At 35.6% G+C, this 18,424-nt stretch overlaps 1 protein-coding gene across 1 annotated transcript in view; it reads left to right on the top strand.

Moving 5' to 3' along the window:
* The window catches only part of Cask (calcium/calmodulin dependent serine protein kinase), a 390,111-nt gene that overhangs the window by 123,861 nt on the left and 247,826 nt on the right, over window positions 1–18,424 (top strand). The window contains 1 exon segment of the mRNA XM_032890511.1: window positions 2,715–2,827. Coding sequence (XP_032746402.1) covers window positions 2,715–2,827 — 113 coding nt within the window.

The following is an 18,424-nucleotide window of genomic DNA, read 5'->3' as shown; positions in this document are numbered from 1 at the left end:
TCTGTTCTTCCTGACCTTTTATTTTCCTTAAACTGTCAGCTAAATATAACTATGTTGATACTGTTGTATGTTAATACTGTTTATTACTTTCCATTTTCATAAAAGGCCTACCCAAATTACTTCTTTTATTAGTATCTGCTGAGTTTTAAGTTGTGAATGAAATCCTAAGCAATCTCAGACTATGTTTTGATGTCTTTTAAGGTTATTAAATTTGTTTCAGCTCACCTTTGTTCGCTTCCTGCATGGTATTAAAGGAAAAGCCTTTATTCTGCTTTCCTTATGACTTGTGCTCAGGTCTTGAAGAACTCATAAATACACTCCTTTTTAAACCTTATTAAATAAGCTTAATAGACCAATGGGTTTAATTTTTATTCATATTTTTAAAAATATTTTGAGAGTATAGTTACACCATCTCTTTCTTTCTCCCCTTTCTTCCCTCCAAGTCCTCTCGTGTAGTGCCCTGCTGTCTTTCAAATCCATGGCCTCTTTTCTAAGTGTTGTGATTTTGTATGTGTATGTGCTCCTATTTGTAAAAGGTGGTTTTGTTGTCTCATGGCTTTTCCTCTCCTTTCTCCCTAGCTATCTTAGTTCTCATACAGTGTTAGCAGGAGAAACATATGCTTTCTTCTTTCCCCTTAGTCAAGCAGGAAAGGGGCTTTCAGATCGATCACAAACAACCCCACAGACAGAACTCAGAAATTTTGCAAAATGGTGCATTGAGTTGAGTCATACTACACAAAATGTATATATAAATAGAGACCCTGAAGACTTTTGTGTGGACAAAACCTGATTATGTTAAATAGTTCCTGAAATTGCATGCTATTGTCGGACCAAATAATCGCAAGTACGACATCAGGTTAAAAATGGAAGCATTTGTGGGAGTCCTGCCTCACTTCCTTGTGTTGTCACTGAGGAAGATCTAGTGGTTTTCAGCGACTGTAGTAAAAGTTTTCTTTCTGTAGACTTGTGATCTGAACATTAGCATTATTAACCCTTCTTTCCCTTCCGGGTTAGCTTTGCCGTTTGTGGAAAGATTTGAAGCTGGGTGGAATTGATGGTCATGATGATGGCATTCATTTGATCACAAATCAGTGTTTATGTATAGGTTAGATTAAATGTATTTGCTTGTCCTTTAATTGAAAAAAAGGAGAAACAATATTACAAGTCAGAGGAACACTACATAAATGTTTTTCTTCCTGTATTTCCTCTAAAAGCCAGTGAGAGTGCTGTCTATTCTTCCACCAGTAGAATTTGGAAAAAATGTATGCATGCATATATGCTCTTATATTTAATTTATGAATCAGAGTTGAAGTGCTAGTTTCACACAACAAATCTGTCATTGGGTATCTTAAATTCTTGAATTCTGATATTTATTTCATAACTGTTCATCTCAAAAGATCTCTCTCTCTCTCTCTCTCTCTCTTTCTTTCTTTTCTTTCTCTCCCTCTTTCTCTCTCTCTTTCTCTCTCTCTCCCCCACCCCCGTGAGTGAGTGTGTGTGTATGTGTGTGTGTGTTTTCTGGACCCAAGTATTGACATTTTATTTCACTCTGCATATCCAACTGTGTGGCATAGATTGAGTCACTGATGAAGATTGCAGGAAGGCGTAGGTAAATGAGTCACTAGACCAGTACAGTGACTTTTACTGATAAGGCAGTTCATTACGCATGGCAGTTAAAATAGTTCTGATTAGAATGATGAAGGATTATCCCCAGATCTGAGAAAAAAAAAAAAGAAAAAGAATGATGAAGGATTTCTATAATGGCTTTTTTTTTTTTTTTTTTTTTTTTTTTTTTTTGGTCAGACTAGAGAGGTTCCTGGACATCATATCACAGGGGTTTTCCCTTGTGAATTCTTTGCTTAAGACTGTTGTCCAGATTTTGTTTAGAATTATCTTTTCCTTGTTTTATGTAGTAATTGCTTATATGTTTTTGATTAGGGGTGTGTGTGTGTGTGTGTGTGTGTGTGTGTTTGTAAAATTTTTTCTCCAGGATTTTAGTGAGAACATAATATAAGTTTTTCTTTTTAAACAACAGTACAAGAATGAATGAGAAACATTTTTCAGTGGTCATTGAAAAATACTTAGAGCATTAAGTTAAGAGTTTGTGATATGCCAAGAAATGATGGAGAGAAACTCAGTAAGATATGGAAATAAAGATTAGGTTTGTGGCAAGATAAAGGGGAGGTGTTAATGATTTAACTTTTGGCTTCAAAAAGAGTTTATCTATATGTGTGCAGTAGAAATTGCTGGAAAAAGTGGCCATGAATTTGAAGGAAAGCAGGGGGGAGTATATGAAAGGGTTTGGAAGTAGGAAAGGGAAGGGGCAGACATTGTAATTAAAATACAATGTTATATTAAAAAAAAAAAGTATGTAATTTCCCACTTCTACAAACTGCCCCTTGTGTCAGATGTTGATAATTGTTTGCAATTCCTACAGTTATTGTTTTGTCTTGAGTATAAGGATACTACTTAGAATTGAAAAAATATATATCTTGGTTTGAAAACCTATTTATTTGGCTTCTATTTTTTGGTATAACAATATCTTAACATGATGAATTACCTTTGAATTAGACAATAACGCTCAAAATTATATTTATCAAATTTTACTGTGAAGCTCTATAGTTTGACTGTGGTAAATAAGTAAACACAGTAAGATGTTGATGAAAAAGAGGAAATTAATGTCAATGAATTAAAATTGACTTTTTGTTTTTTAGGGGTCCCTTCAGTGTTGTACGACGATGCATCAACAGAGAAACTGGACAACAATTTGCTGTAAAAATTGTTGACGTAGCCAAGTTCACATCAAGTCCAGGGTTAAGTACAGAAGGTAAGAGATGGATTTCAAGTAAGTTATTTGATGTCTGGCTTTATTCCATCTCCAAAACCCATTTATCAACCTAACCTCATCTGGGGGTGGGGAAGCAGAGGGTATGATATAGCGGGGAAGTGGGTGGAGACAGTGTGAACTCTAGTTGAAGTAGTTGCTCAGAAATCTAAAAGATAGCATTTGAAATGTGGAAGCATTATAATCATCTGGGATCTTTATGAGCTTACGCTTTCTTTTACTAGAAAGAGAGTGAAATAGGGACATATATTTTTTAGGGTGTAATTTAAGTCTTGTTCTGTGAGATGTAGGATGGGAAGGAAAGGAAATAATTACAAGGATGTTAATTGAAGATGTAGAAGCAGCCAAGGTCCTTTAAGTATAATTTACTGCCTTTGGGATTACCATCTACTATAACTAGATGATTGGCATTTTGATTCACATCTGGCCTAATCACATACTGAATTTGTGAAAGTTGAAAGGTCAATAGTATTAGAATTTTGGGACTTAGAATTTTTTTTAAGATATTCGTGTGTGTGTGTGTACATTTAAATGTGTACCACAATGCACAGTAAAGGTAACAAAACTGATTATTATATTGACTTTTCTAATTAGCCTATCTACCAGCTTTAGACTTTACCACAACCTAATAAAAGACGTATTCTTCTTTAGTATTTTGTTTTTTTAATTTTAAAAGCAGAGCAATTGAAGAAAATTCAAAGTGAAGTATCCCATTTGTGTTTGCCTGATTATCTTGTTTTGGAAGATAGAATCTCACACACTGTGAGTTCTAATCTGTCCCTATAGATTTTTATTCAGGATGATTACTTCTAAATACTTGTGACTCTTTACATTATTATTATCAATGTAGTGTTTTTGAGAAGATTGTTAAAAATTATTACTAAGAGACTGAAGAAATAGCTCAGTGGTTAGGAGTCCCAACTGCTCTTCCAGAGGACTTGGGTTTGATCCCATGAGGGCTCACAAACCATCTCTATCCTGAGTCTCAGGGGATTGGGTGCAGTTCTGACCCCCATCAGCACCCATCATGCACTCGGTACACAGACATGAATGCAGGCAAAACCCTCATTTGAATAAAATGAAAATAAATCTTTTAACAAACATTTTTTAAGTTACTTATAAGAAAAAAATCCCTTGCTGATTTGTTTTTAGTGCTTTAATCTTTATGGGATATCTACAAGGGGACTTCTCGGTCAAAGTGTATGCATACATTTAGATTAAATAAACATGACCACACTACTGGGGGGAAACCTTATAGTAAAATTTAAGTGTTTCATAGTTCACGATTTCATTGTCAGAATTGGTCATTAATTGCTTTTAAATATACATTATTTTATATGCTTAGCAAAATGGAAATTTTGTCTTTTGGTGGACTTTATAATTATTTTTCCCTTCAACCATTTTATGTTTGGTTGTGTTATTTGCTTTGTAGTGTTAGGGATCAAATCCAGGTCCTCAGACAAGCTAAGCAAATACTGTTTCTCTTAACTTTTAACTACTTTTGAGTTTAAAGTTCTTTAGGCCTCAGTAGTCTATAATGGCACTGAGGGTAGTTTTGTACGAACCTGATTATTAAACAAGTAGATGTTTTGCTAAACTTGGAAAAGAGTTCGGATATTGTTTAACAACTTAGTATAGATGTAATTTAAAATTACAAATGTTAAATCAATTATTCAATTACCTGTATTAAATTAGAATAACGGAATTAAAATATCTTACATAGTATTACAAATACCTACAATAAATATTTATTGCATATTTATTAGCCCCCAATTATTAGTATCAAAGTTTGATTTGTCTTATCATTATACCTAATTCTGTGCCTTTCCAGACACATTTTTAAATTTCCAAAGATATTTTTAAAGGAGACAACTACTTTTTTCATTTGTCCATAGTAAATTATTGTTAGATTTCTTTAGTCAGATTTCTGGAACTATAGACTCAGAATATGAGAGTGAATCACTTTTACACTTACTTAGAGCAGGACATGATGATTTCCTCCTTCAGTCCCAGAATTCAGGAGGCAGGAGCAGAGATAGGCAGATCTCTATGAGTTCAAGTTATTCTGGTGTACATAAAAATTGCCAGACTAGCCAAGACTATATATTGAGGCTCTGTCTGAAAACAAACAACTAAACAACAATAAAAACAAAATAGTCAGAGTTTTAAACATGCAAGGTGGATATCACATATAATTTATATCCCTCCTTTCAGATTCTGTTTCTATATCAGTGAAGTTGTAGCTCACATGTTTGTTGTTTTGGTGATAAAATTGTCTTCAAGTTCTGTCCTGAAAACAAGACTGAGATATTCAATTGATCCTTTATACTCTACATCTCTTTGGACAGTTGGAATCTTGTGCTATTTTTATATCAATGTTATCTACCTACAGATTTTAAATGTACCCATTTGAATTCTTCATATTATCTGAGACTATCTGGTTTGGGTCAGAATTCAGTGGTATTCTAGTGAAACTGTGGTATTGCCATATTCATGGTACTACCCTTTAGTCTGGCCTTACTTTAAGTTAACTGAGAAACAAGAGTTAAATCTTATATCTAGTACCTTCTTACTTTTGTGCAATGGAATTCCTGTACTCTCTGTTGCACTTATTCACACTGGCCTACTTCATTCTGACTTTGCCACATTTTATATGATGTAAAATATATTTATTAAATAGTAAATTATATAAGATCACTTTGAATATTGGCCCATTCAGACCTTTCTGCCCACGTTCTTTTTACCCCTTTTCTAGCTACTACAGGCAAAAATTGTCTGATTCCGTCTGCTCTTCTATTCCATTCATAAATTGTTAGGGTCCAAAAATAACCTGTTTCATGGCAAGCATACAAGATATACTGTATTAAGAAGGAACAAATTCTGGAGTGAAATTTAGCACAGTAAAGAGGAATCTATAAGCTCAAGTAAGATTATCTAAAAATATCTTTGATTTCTAGCTATTTAAGACAACTTCTTATGTAATAAATCATCTAAACTCTATCCTATGCCTTATTCTTTCCTTACTCATATCTTTTCTCCCCTTGGCTTGTAGTTTATGACCCTTATCGTTGCCCATTTTTTCCTGTTACCTTATCTGTTTCAAGATACATTATGAGCTAGATGTAGTTATTTATTTTCAAAATATAAGCTAGATGTGGTTGAGTAGGACTATAATCCAAAGATTAGATGAAGGCCAGACGATCAGAAGTTGCAGGTCATCATGGGCTCCATAGTTCGAGCCCATGATTTCAAAGCCAGTCTGTGTCTCAAGAAAGAAAATAGTAACCAATATGAGTTCATCTCTAATGAGGATCACCTGGCAGCCTACCATACATCACTTATTTGGATAGGTCATTGTTTATTATACGATTTTATTAGAAACATTTATACTAAATTCTATAAAAGTAATATACAAATTTAATTTGGAAATAAAATTTTCATTAATTGAAGATCTCTATATTAGTCAATAAATTTTGAATTTATATTGCCTTATGGAAGTTTCCGTGTTATTACTTGAATATTTTTCTTCGTTTTTTGCTGTCAATATTCTATTTTTTGTTCAGTAGGGTTTTTCAAGTTGTACAAAATCTATTAATAGTCTCTTGAAAAACTACATTTTACATATGTGTTCATTTTTCTTTAAGCTTTTAGAAATTTCTGAACCAGACATATCATTTATGTGTATAAAAAAGTAGAATTGCTTATGAGTATAAGTAAAACATTTCTACTAAATGAAAGGTAATAATTTTATATTAAAAAATTTCTGATATGGGCCCAGTGAGATAGATCAACAGGTCACCAAGTATGACAGTGTTAGTTTGATCCCAAGAACCCACATGGTATGACTGACTTGACTCCTGGAAGTCATGTTCTGACCTGCACATACACATAAACTCACAGGATGAATAAGTAAATGTAATAAAACGTTTTAAGATTTAATTATTTATATGTGTATGTTTGTGTTATTATATGTGTGGGTTTCTGTGGAAACCAGAAGAAGGTATCAGATCATCTGAACCTAGAGTTACACGTAATTGTAAGCCACCAGGTATGGTTGCTAGGAACCAAACTGTCCTGTGGAAGAGCAAGAAGTATTCTTAACGATTGAGCCATTTCTCCCACCTCTCATTAGGAGATATTTTCAGACACACACATAGAAACAAAGACATACAAATACATCCCATTAGTGAAATTTCTATATTCTTATCTTTGAAAATTTTTCTGAAAGAATAAATTTTTATTGTTTTTATTATTATTTAGTTTATTAGTTTACATCCCAAATGTTGCCCCTCCTAGCCCCACCCACAGAGTTCTTCTCCCCATCCCCCCGCCCCCATCACCTGTGATAGGGTGTCCCCTCAGCATTCCCCTTCCCTCTGGCATCTATAGGATTAGTCACATCCTCTCCCATTGAGGTAAAACAAGGCAGCACTCTGCTACATATGTCCTGCAGTCCATGATCCAGCCCATGTATGCTCTTTGATTGATGGTGTAGTCTCTAGGAGCTTCAGGGGTCCTGGTTAGTTGACACTGTTGGTCTTCCTACGGGGATGCCATTTCCTTCAGTTCCTCTGTCCTTCCCCTAACTCTTCTATAGGGGTCCCCACTCTCAGTCTAACATTTGTCTGTAAGTATGTGCATTTGTCTCAGTCAGCTGCTGGTAGGGCCTCTCAGAAGACAGCCATGCTAGGCTCCTGTCTGAAAGCACCACATAGCATCAGTAATAGTGTCAGGGATTGGTGCCTGCCCATGGGATGGATCCCAAGTTGGGGAAAAATAATCATGGGAGGCAGAGGGAGGGAAGAAACTGAGTGGAAGAGGGGATAGGGAGAGGAAAAGGGGTTCAGTATCAGGTATGGTGAGAGACAGGAAAGAAGGCCAAAGGACCAGGAAAATGAATGGGAATATATAGCTCCCCAGAGTGGGGGTTGGGGGGACCTCTAGAAAGTACCAGAGACCTGGGATGTGGGAGACTCCCAGCACATAATGTGGGTGACCTTAGCCAAAATGTCCAATAGTGGAGATATGGAACCTGAAGACATCATTTCTGGTAGTTAGGGCCCCAGTGGGTGGGGACACCAACCCACCTTGAAAAATATCCACCCAGAATTGTTTCTGTGTAAAAGAAATGGAGGGACAAAAATGGAGTAGACATTGAATGAATGGCCAACCAATGACTAGCCCAACTTGGGATCCATCTTTGAACTTTTAATTAATATACTTTTTATCTCATAGTCTGCTGTGTTTTAAGGCTTTATTTTTAAAATATTATGAAAATTTATTCAAGCAAACAAGGAAATTAAAAGATAGTAAAATAGAATTAGAAAGTGAATTTCCAGAGTTCTGAGTTACTTTTAATTTTACTTACTGATTTTGGTGCTAGGGTTTGAAAGCATAGCTTTGATTATGCTAAGTATACGATCTACTGTGCACTTTACTTCCAGTCCAGAACCATAGTTTGAATAAAGATTGTTTAGTGAAAGATCATGTTTTGTGTAGATATTTCCTACGAGTTCAAACATTCCCTCCTAGAGGAAAGACAGAGGCTTATAGGACTAGTGAAACTCACAAGGCTCAGGAAATTATAAAATTCCCTTTCCAAGTTTCTATAGGAAGTCAGCAATTTCTGAGGAAGGAAGACTGGTAAACTGCCCCAGAGCCTCTAAGTAAAGCCTAAGCAGACCAATCAGGACTCACTGGCCACACATAAGAAAGAATACACACTTTACAAGGTTTCTTCCTAATTACTTACTAAATATCAAATAAAATAAACAGTAGCAACAATAATTAGTCTTGGGTAAGATATTCTGATTTTACAGGTGATATTATGCTGAAAACATCCAGTTTTCAATAGCCAGTTATGAAGTTTACATATAATGAAAAAACAATAACAAATACAATTCTTGCATAAGATATTAGGAGGAGCAATCCACAGGAATTATCCACAAGCAGATGCAGATATTTTAATTAGCTATTTTAATATACTAGAAAAATAGAGGAAAACAGTATAAAATGAGTAAAAGAGGTATGGAAGCAATATCCTGACAAAAAGAAAACAGCAATAATGAGAAATGACACAAACAAAAAGAAAAGGTACAGAGTAGACATTTTGGAGTTGAAAAGTAACTCATCCAAATGAAATATCAGCAGATTTGAACAGACAGAAGAAAGAATTACAGCCAGAAGACTTGAAGATAGGCTCATTAAGATTATATAGTTGAAGAAAGGGAGGAAAAAAGCAAAATAGGGACCTGCAGAGCCATCAATCACAACATGGTGTAATAGGAGTGCTGAAAGCAAAGGGAAAAGGAAAGAGGAAGAATGTGTAAAGGACTACTTGAGGAACTAGTGGCACAGAATTCTCATACATTCTACATAGATATATCATAGTCACACTGTCAATAATTATGGACAAGGAAAGTAAACTACAGAAGAAAGCAAGAAGGGATGGATTCATCATACACAAGGGATCTATCTGCATTAGGTACCAGCAGATTTTTCATCAGAAATCATGAAGACTAGTGGCAATCGAATAGCATTCAACATGCTGAAAGAAAACATTATCAAGAATCCATTATACAGAAAGAATATACTTCAAAAATGAAGTATAAGATATTTTCAGATAAACAAAACTTGAGAAAATCTGGCTGCCCGGTTATTGGGACTCATAAACTTGCTCTACGAGGAATTCTCAAGGTAGATTTTACAGTCTGAACAGGAAGTATTTGTTAATATCTTGAAGCTATATAGAAATAAAATCACCCTTAAGAAAAAAATATATATGACAGTATAAACATACTTTTTTTGCAACATGGTCTCAATATGTAGCATTGATTGATCTGAAAGTGGTTAGGTAGTCCGGGCTGGTCTTGAATTCACAGAGATCTGCCTGCCTCTTCCTTCCAAGTAGCATTAAGGACTTGTGCTACTACCTCTGGCTATAAATACATTTTTATTGTACCTATATTTCTCTTAACTGACTGAAAGGATAACTGCATAAAGTAGCATTATGAAGCTATGTTAATGAGACCATTATGCAAGAGTGTCACCCCAAATTAACCAGTATAAGTACTCAATAGCTATAGTAGAAAATATGACAAGATGATTATAAATGGTGTGGTAGATACCATCTGTCTTACTTAGGGTCTTACTGCTGTGAACAGACACCATGATCAGCGCATGTTTTATAAAGGACAACATTTAATTGGGGCTGGCTTACAGGTTCAGAGGTTCAAACCATTATCATCATGGCAGGAGCATGGCAGCGTCCAGGCAGGCATGGTGCTGGAGGAGCTGAGTTCTACATCTTCACCTGAAGGAATCCAGGAACAGCCTCAAAATCCTAGGAGAAGCTAGGAGGAGGGTCTCCAAGCCCACCCCACAGTGACACACTTCCTCCAACAAGGCCACACCTTCTAATAGTGCCACTCCCTGGGCCAAGCATATGCAAACCATCACATTCCACTCCCTGGTCTCCATAGGCTTGTTCAAACACAGGAGTCTATGGAGGCCATACCTAAACACAGCATAATAAAAAATACATTTAGTCCAACTTTCAAAATCCCCACAGTCTATAGCAGCATCAACAATGTTAAAAGTCCAAAGTTCAAAGTCTCTTCTGAGATCCATCCAATCACTTAACTGTAATTCCCCAATTAAGACAGGCAACCAGCTGGGCAAACTCCAAACTCTGCCTTCTCCATGTCTGATGTCAAAGTGGTCTTCAGATCAACTCCTTTTTCATCTTTGTTGACTGCAACAAACTTCTTCCTGAGTTGTTTCCACTCCCTGTTAGCAGCTTTCCTCAGCAGATAGCCTGTGGCTCTGGTACCTTTAACATCTTTGGGTCTCCAAGGCAGCGTCAATGTTACAGCTTGTTTCAATATCTTGGATCCATACATGATCCTCCACAGGGCTGACTTCTGTTCTCTCTTACACATTACCAAGTCCAGCCACAGCACAACGTACAACCTTGGCATCTCTGGAACACAGCTCTCAAAAAACACTTCCCAGATTTCATCTCAGTGATGCTGATCTCTTTCTTAGCTCCAGATAGCCAGCATCAATTGTCCCCTTCTCCTCTTAAATATAAAGCCAGAGGCACATGGCCAAAGCTGCTGAGTTCTGCTGCTTGCAGGAGCTGGAACATGGCCCCCTTGTTCTATTACATTCTCACCAGCTTCCTCTTTTCCAACTCCTTCACTGCCTAAGTTTGGCTGTCCTGGAACTTGCTATGTAGATTGACCTTGAATTTAAGGATCCGTATGCCTGTCTCCTGGGATTAAATGTTTGTACTAAGTTGCCTGGAGCTAATTTAGCTGGGTGGGATCTGTCCCCAAGGTCATTACTCCCTTAATTCAATTTAATTTCCTTGAACACAGGAATCCGCTCCATTTCACTCCAGGGTGTCCCTTTAATACTCGAAACCATATATTTTGTATTTTTCCTTTCTCAACTTCCTTTTTTTATTTAAATTCTCTTCATGAGACTTAACCAGTCTATGATGGGTGTTTCTGAGACTTCCTTTGCTAATTTAATTAAGCTGAGTCTTTTCACCTTAGTCTTAGGCAGACTCTTGAGACAAGGGCAAAAAGCAGTCACACTCTTCACCAAAATACCACAAACGCAGTCTTTACAGTACATACAGAAATTCTTCTCTTCTGAAACCTCTTGGACCAGGCCTGCATAATTCAAATCACTCTCAGTAACAAAGACTTCCGCATTCCTAATAAGATAGCCCATTAAGCCCCATTTAAAGCATTCTACTGCTTTCTAAATCCAAAGTCCCCAAATCCACATTCTTCCAAACAAAAGCATGATCAGGCCTATCACAGCAATACACCAGTCCCTGGTACCAACTTCTGTCTTAGTTAGGGTTTTATTGTTGTGAACAGACACCATGATCAGTGCATGTTTTATAAAGGACAACATTTAATAGGGGCTGGCTTACAGGTTCAGAGGTTCAATCCATTATCATCATGGCAGGAGCATGGCAGCATTCAGGCAGGCATGGTGCTGGAGGAGCTGAGTTTTACATCTTCACCTGAAGGAATCCAGGAACAGCCTCAAAATCCTAGGAGGAGCTAGGAGGAGGATCTCCAAGTGCATCCCACAGTGACACACTTCCTCCAACAAGGCCACACCTTCTAATAGTGCCACTCCCTGGGCTAAGCATATGCAAACCATCACATTCCACTCCCTGGGCCAAGCATATGCAAACTATCACACCATCTGTACACAGCCAAAGAAGTACCTGATAGAGGAATGCAGGAACATAGCAAAGTTTCTACTATAAACCATTGGTAATACCATTAAATATAAATGAATTACAACCAATTGTAAGGCAGAAATAGGCACAATGATTAAAAAAACATGCTATTATATATTATCTACAATAGTCATATTTTATTACATATATTTATTGGTTTTATATGTGCATGTGTGTGTGTACATTCTCTATAATACGTATTTGGTGATCAGAGGATAACTATCTTTCCATCCATCACGTAGGACCCAGGGATGAAACTCAGTTCATCATGCTTGGTAGCAAGCACCTCTACTTGGTGAGCCATTGTTCTAGCCAGAGTCATATTTTAGATTCAAATGCAATTTAAGTTGAAATGGTAGGAAAAGATTTCTCTTTCAAACTGTAACCAAAAGAAATCTAAGATAGCTCTATGTAAACCCGAAATTTGTGTTTCAGTGATACTTCATTCAGCCGGTGGACTGAGAGCCCATGTTAAAATGGCAAGCACGATGGATTCTGCTTGTAGTTTCTGTACCGTATGCAGGGTATAGCAGAAACTTAATAATTTGAGCTTTTAAGTAGAAAACCATAACATTTACATAAATTGAAATGTGTATGTATAAACATAATAAGAGCTACATATAGGAAACTTGAAATTTTAGACAGTTGTTTTTTAATCCAAGTAAATGGGAAGCCTTTCTTATATTTGTGGATAGGAAGACAGTCCTATTAAGGTTATGTCTTCCCAAGTTAATATATAGATTTTTTGCATTACCAATTGTGATTCCAGCCAACCACTTTTTGGATATTGACAAAGAGATTCTAAAGTTCTATAATAAGGCAAAATAATCAGAAGAGCTACCAAAATATCCAGAAAAGCAAAGTTGCAAGACTCAATGTCAGTGCTTTAAGAGCTGCAGGGCAGATTGATTACCTTGTATGGGGCACTGCAATGTTAGGGTTAAAATCATGAAATGTGATCAGTGTGATTTTAAAGGAATAATATCATAGGACTCATTGTGGACTATCTCTTTTGTGGCACACATCTGTTTTCCATTTTGTTGGTAATAAAATTGAGTATTTATACATAGAATGCATTAGTTCATGGAAACCTGTGAAGCCTAAATGGGCTCTATTGTTTGTAGCAATGTCAATTTCCTGCATTTGATATTGTACTGTGGTTGTGTAAGATATTACCAAGGGAAGGAAGGGTCTAGGTTAATCATATACAATGCTCCTTTGTATTATTTTTCCACATTTCTGTTAATGTATAATTATTCTAGAATAAAAGATGTTCTTTAAAATTGCTTTGTGGTTCGTACAGTCTTCTACAAACGTAATAATTATCCCCCAAATATTCAGGAGTATGGAAAAACACAATTTTAACTAAAGGTTTTGGTTTCTAATAGCTCAAATTGGTATGTACGGGCAAATCTTGATTGATGTAACTGAGAGCATCATCAAACAGTTACTTGCTTTCCCTAGGGAACATGAATATTTAATAATTCTAATTTACATAATGAATTTACATTCATTTTGTAGGATAATTACTGGTCTGGCTAATTAATCTATATCCTCTCCTGTGTGCAGAAAGCATGTAAAAATGTTTTACTTGCTGTGTATTTTTTTAGTGCTATTCCTTTTTCTGCTGTGGCATGTATGGAAGCAACACAGTGAATTTCAAGACATTAGGTTTATACTTTAATTTTGTCATGTGCAGTTTCTGAACACTTTGCCTGTGAATTATGAAGTCCTGGTCACAGATTTAATGAATCAAATTGTAATTTTTGAATTCAGCATTGGAAATGAAAATCCCCATTCTTTTAGATGTTATTGAATTATCCTGTATGTGCATCATCCTATGCATGTGGAATTATGGCATAATCACTTTTAGCATTAGTATTATTAAACATGGATTCCTAGAATCTGAAAATAGTTAAATGTGGCTGATATCTTAATCACTTTATTTTTTTGGTATTAGTTTTATGGAGAAAACAAAAGATTTCATATTAAATGAAATACTTGAGCAAAACTAGTTGGAGACCAGCTTCCAGGCAGTTGTGTAATTTTCCACAGAATGTCTTTTCGCCATTTTTGGCCATAGTTCCCATTTAGTTTTTGCATTGGGTCACTGGCTAGTATATTTTAGAAGAGGATTTTCCTGTTAGGATATTTCTAGACTGCTGAAGCATACATTAAAAGAAAAGAGAATTCCTATATTTTTGTATTTCATATATCTTAGATGATAGAATTAATGTTTTTTAGCAAACTACATTGATGGTACATCTTTAGCTATTTTTTCTTGACATACAGAGAGAGGGAGGGAGGGAGGAGGGAGGAGGAGGAGGGAGGGGAGGGAGGGAGGGAGGGGAGAGAGAGAGAGAAGAGAAAGGAATCTGTCAGTTTTTTAGTTTGTCTGCCTGCCTGTCTCTTTACCTGCCTACCTGTCTGTTTATATTGAACTTTGTTGAGCTAAAAAGTCACCTTTTAAACAAATGCATCCATTTTAAATGATTATTTGTGGCAGTCTAGATTACCTGTTCCTAGAAGTTTATGGCTGTTTTTGTTAACTAAAGTGACTCAGACTCACTAGGTAACAATTCTAGATGTGAACATTTAATATGTTGACTATATTCCTGGTGCCATTATTATAAATGTCTCTTAATCTAGATTTTTCATCTCACATATTAGATGTGTTGATAAATAGGCTGTCATATTTATATATTAGTGATCTCAATGCCCTGTGGTTTATATATTCAATTTAATCTTAATATCATCTTAATGTCATACTCAAGAAATGTAACAGTATGAAAAACTGTAAAATAAGAGCCTCTGCTCAATATTTATTCTGAAATAATATAGTATTTTAAGGTTGTCTCACCTCCACCACATGTGGATTTTTAAAAATTTTTCTCCCCTTTTCTTTTACAAATACCTACCTATTCTTACAAATCTTTATGCCATTATTCATATTATGTGATTTAGAGAATTTCTCAGGAAACCATAAAGATAGACAGTGATGGATATTTTGTTAGGTTGTTGAATGCATAAACCCTGCTAGATGGAGATAGAAAAATATCTGTAAAATAATATGAGAGTTTTTGCATGTAGTTGATTATAATATTTAAGTCTAAAGCAACTGAGAGGTAATCCTTATATGTTTGAGTTGCTGTTGTTATGGCTAAATGAATAGGCATTTGAAATAAGCTAAGAAATCTTACTTTGTTATTAAGGTTGTTATTCTTCAGTAGTTCTCATTATGTAGTTCAATGTATATTCACAAAAGCAAATGCTAACTTAGTAAGGAGAGCATCTATTTAAAAGGAGTATTGCACAAAAAGAGAAAGGAACTATTGCAATGTTTTATAGATGAGAATTTTTCTTAGTCCCACCCAGGATCTTATTGTGGTCCACTGAAGTATGTACAGAAATCTTTCAGATGCCAAACAAAGGGAGTAGACTCTCTTTTAAAAGACAAATCTGTGTTTGTGGAAGGTCTTCTCAAATATCAGACAGAACAGAATTTTTCTTATATGAGAGGAGTAAACAAAGCTTGGAGGAAAGAAAGGGGCTTAATCAAATTTTGTTGTTTCTTTGTTTGTTTGTTTTTAACTGGTCTATTGTTCTTACTGATTTCGCAGTTGGGCTAATCAAGTTGAGCTAAGGCAAGGAATGGTAACTCAGAATGTCTGTTTGGCCTTGTCATAGATAAGTAAAGGAGCACATGAATCTTACATAAGTCGTAAAGGAAAGGTTTTGTTGTTGTTGTTGGAAGCTGTTTTTTAAAGCATAAAAGTTGGTAAATTTATTAACATTTGGTATTTTTCCATGATCAGGGAGTTCAAGTAAAATTTAACAAATGTTCAACTGTAAAGCCTTTGGAAGGTTATTGTTAATATTTACTGCATCATTTTTATATTCCTAATTTATACAAGAATATATTATTAATCCTGACTTTCTTTATCAAAGAGTAGGCTATATTGTCAGCAGTTTTTTTTTTGTTTTGTTTTTGTTTTTTTTGATGGGAAGGAAAGGGTTTATTTGAATTATACTTCCCAGGTCACAGTCCATCATTGAGGGAAGCCAGGCAAGCATTCAAGACATGGAGGAAGGAACTGGACGAGACCTAGAAGAATATTGCTTATTGGTTTGCTGCTCATGGCTAGCTCAGCTTGCTTTTACGTATATCCCAGGACCCCCTGTTCAATGAATGATAACACTGCCCCAAGTGAGCAAGGTCCTCCCACATCCATCATAAAGCAAGACAATGCCTTCCAAACTTCCCTAGAAGCAATCTGATAGAGGTGTTTTCACATTTGAGGTTACCTTTTCAAAGATGACTTTAGCTGTGCCAAGTTGTTAAAAAAAAAAAAAAAAACTAACCAATATACTGTCTTACAAAAATTATGTAGTTTAGAAGGTGAGTCTCCAACATCTAGTTAGCTTTAGTTTCCTTAGCAGCCAAATATAATAATTATTAATAATAATAACAATAATATACCCTTACGGGTTTATTGTGAATATTAAATGGAAGTAATATACTCCTACAGCATAGAATTGTATAACAGCCAACAATGTTAATGCATTATCTCTCTGCGTGTGTCTCTGTGTGTGCAGGTGTGCCAGAGATTGTGTTCACATACGGCCTTTGATGCTTCTGGGTGTGTGTGTATAGCTGTACTGCTGGAGATCAAGCCTGAGGTGTCATGCATGCAAGGCAGGCACTGTACCATTGATTGTCAGCAGTTTTTTATGTATACAGTTCAACCTCCTTATTCATCAGTAGGTTCATCCAAACACAGATTGGAAATATTTTGCAAAAGAGAAAATTATCAATACTAATCAAGTATAAACTCTTATCTTGTAATGAATTCCTAAACAGTATAGTTGAACAACTCCTTGGGATTTGAAAGTTACCTGGAGATGATTTAAAGTATTGAATACCCTTTACAATGCCTTATTCTCAGTAGTATGAAGGACATACAAAGAAACATAGGCAGTGTATCTTATTGAAATTTGAAACCATTTCAGAGATAGTATGGAAATTGTAAATTTTAAGTGGTAACGGTATTACTCGTCAATAAATGAATTCAATCAGAAAGTGAAATGGGGAATTTAGAGAACAAATACTTGATTGTTCACTCTGTAACAGGCATTCTTCAGACTCAGGGGTACAAGTATTCCCAAATGTTCACAAGCACTTCCCATACAACGTCAGACATAGGAACTTCCAAAGGAACCACTTTCAGAATTCATCTTCCCTCATTATTTCTAAAGTTGATATGCATAAGAAAATGCTCATGGATATAAAATTTTTCTCTTTCATATCTCCTTTCATAATATTTTATTGTCTCACATTACAGTGAGGAGTCTTCTCTCCCCTCTAAAATATTGTTGTGTGTTGCAATATCTATAAATGCCTCTAGATTGCCAAATAAAGGGGCATGTTGAAAATTGGCATTAGATGTGAAAGGGGGAATTAGTTAGATTGATTCTCTTTTTAGTTTCAGTAAAATTCATGGACCACAACCAACTTGCCAGCTGATAGAGCAGTAGAAATGAAAATTTATTGTCATTATGGGATATAAACCAAAGAGAGATTGCTCTTAAAAAGCACCAGGCATTTCCATCTACTTATATTTAAAAAATGATAATAGGGTTGAAACAATAGAAAAAAACATATAGATTAGGTGAATAATTTGCCAACTGTATGGATGACAAAGGGTTAATAGCCAGTTCTGTATATGACCTAAAATACATATCATAAATAAATCTACTTGTTAAAGTGGGCAGAAGGTCAGATAGATAGTAAATGTTCCTGCCTGATAACTTGAGCTCGGTATTCTGAACACACATGGTGAAGGAGGCCAATGTATTCCTGCCAGTTGTCTTCTGACTCCGCACATGCACCGTGGCACATACATACACACTTATGTGCAAGCATGTGTCAGCATATCTATATGTACACACACAAAATGAAAAAATGTACTGCTTTTTAAATAGGCAAATAAAGGGCTGGGACATAGATGGATAGTGGTAGAGTACTTATGAATAAGGCCCAGGGTCTTATCCATAACACCATGGAGAAAAATTAACATATCTTCTTGGGATAATGGTGCATACCTTTAATGCCAGGGTTCAGGAGCCCGAGAGAAGAGAATGGCAGTATCCAAATCAACCTGAAGCTTGTAATGAGTTCAAGATAAAACAAAAGATAAGCAATTGGTGTGAATAGAAATTTATTGAAAGAAGAAATAAAATAACCAACAAATACTTGGAAAAATGCTCAGTTTCTATAGTCACACAGGAAATGTTATTAATAATTATGGTTA

This window comes from Rattus rattus, chromosome X, assembly GCF_011064425.1.
Source record: "Rattus rattus isolate New Zealand chromosome X, Rrattus_CSIRO_v1, whole genome shotgun sequence".
Classification (NCBI taxonomy): domain Eukaryota; kingdom Metazoa; phylum Chordata; class Mammalia; order Rodentia; family Muridae; genus Rattus; species Rattus rattus.
The sequence above is the reverse complement of the archived record's forward strand: the minus strand, read 5'-3'. Positions and strand labels throughout refer to the sequence as shown.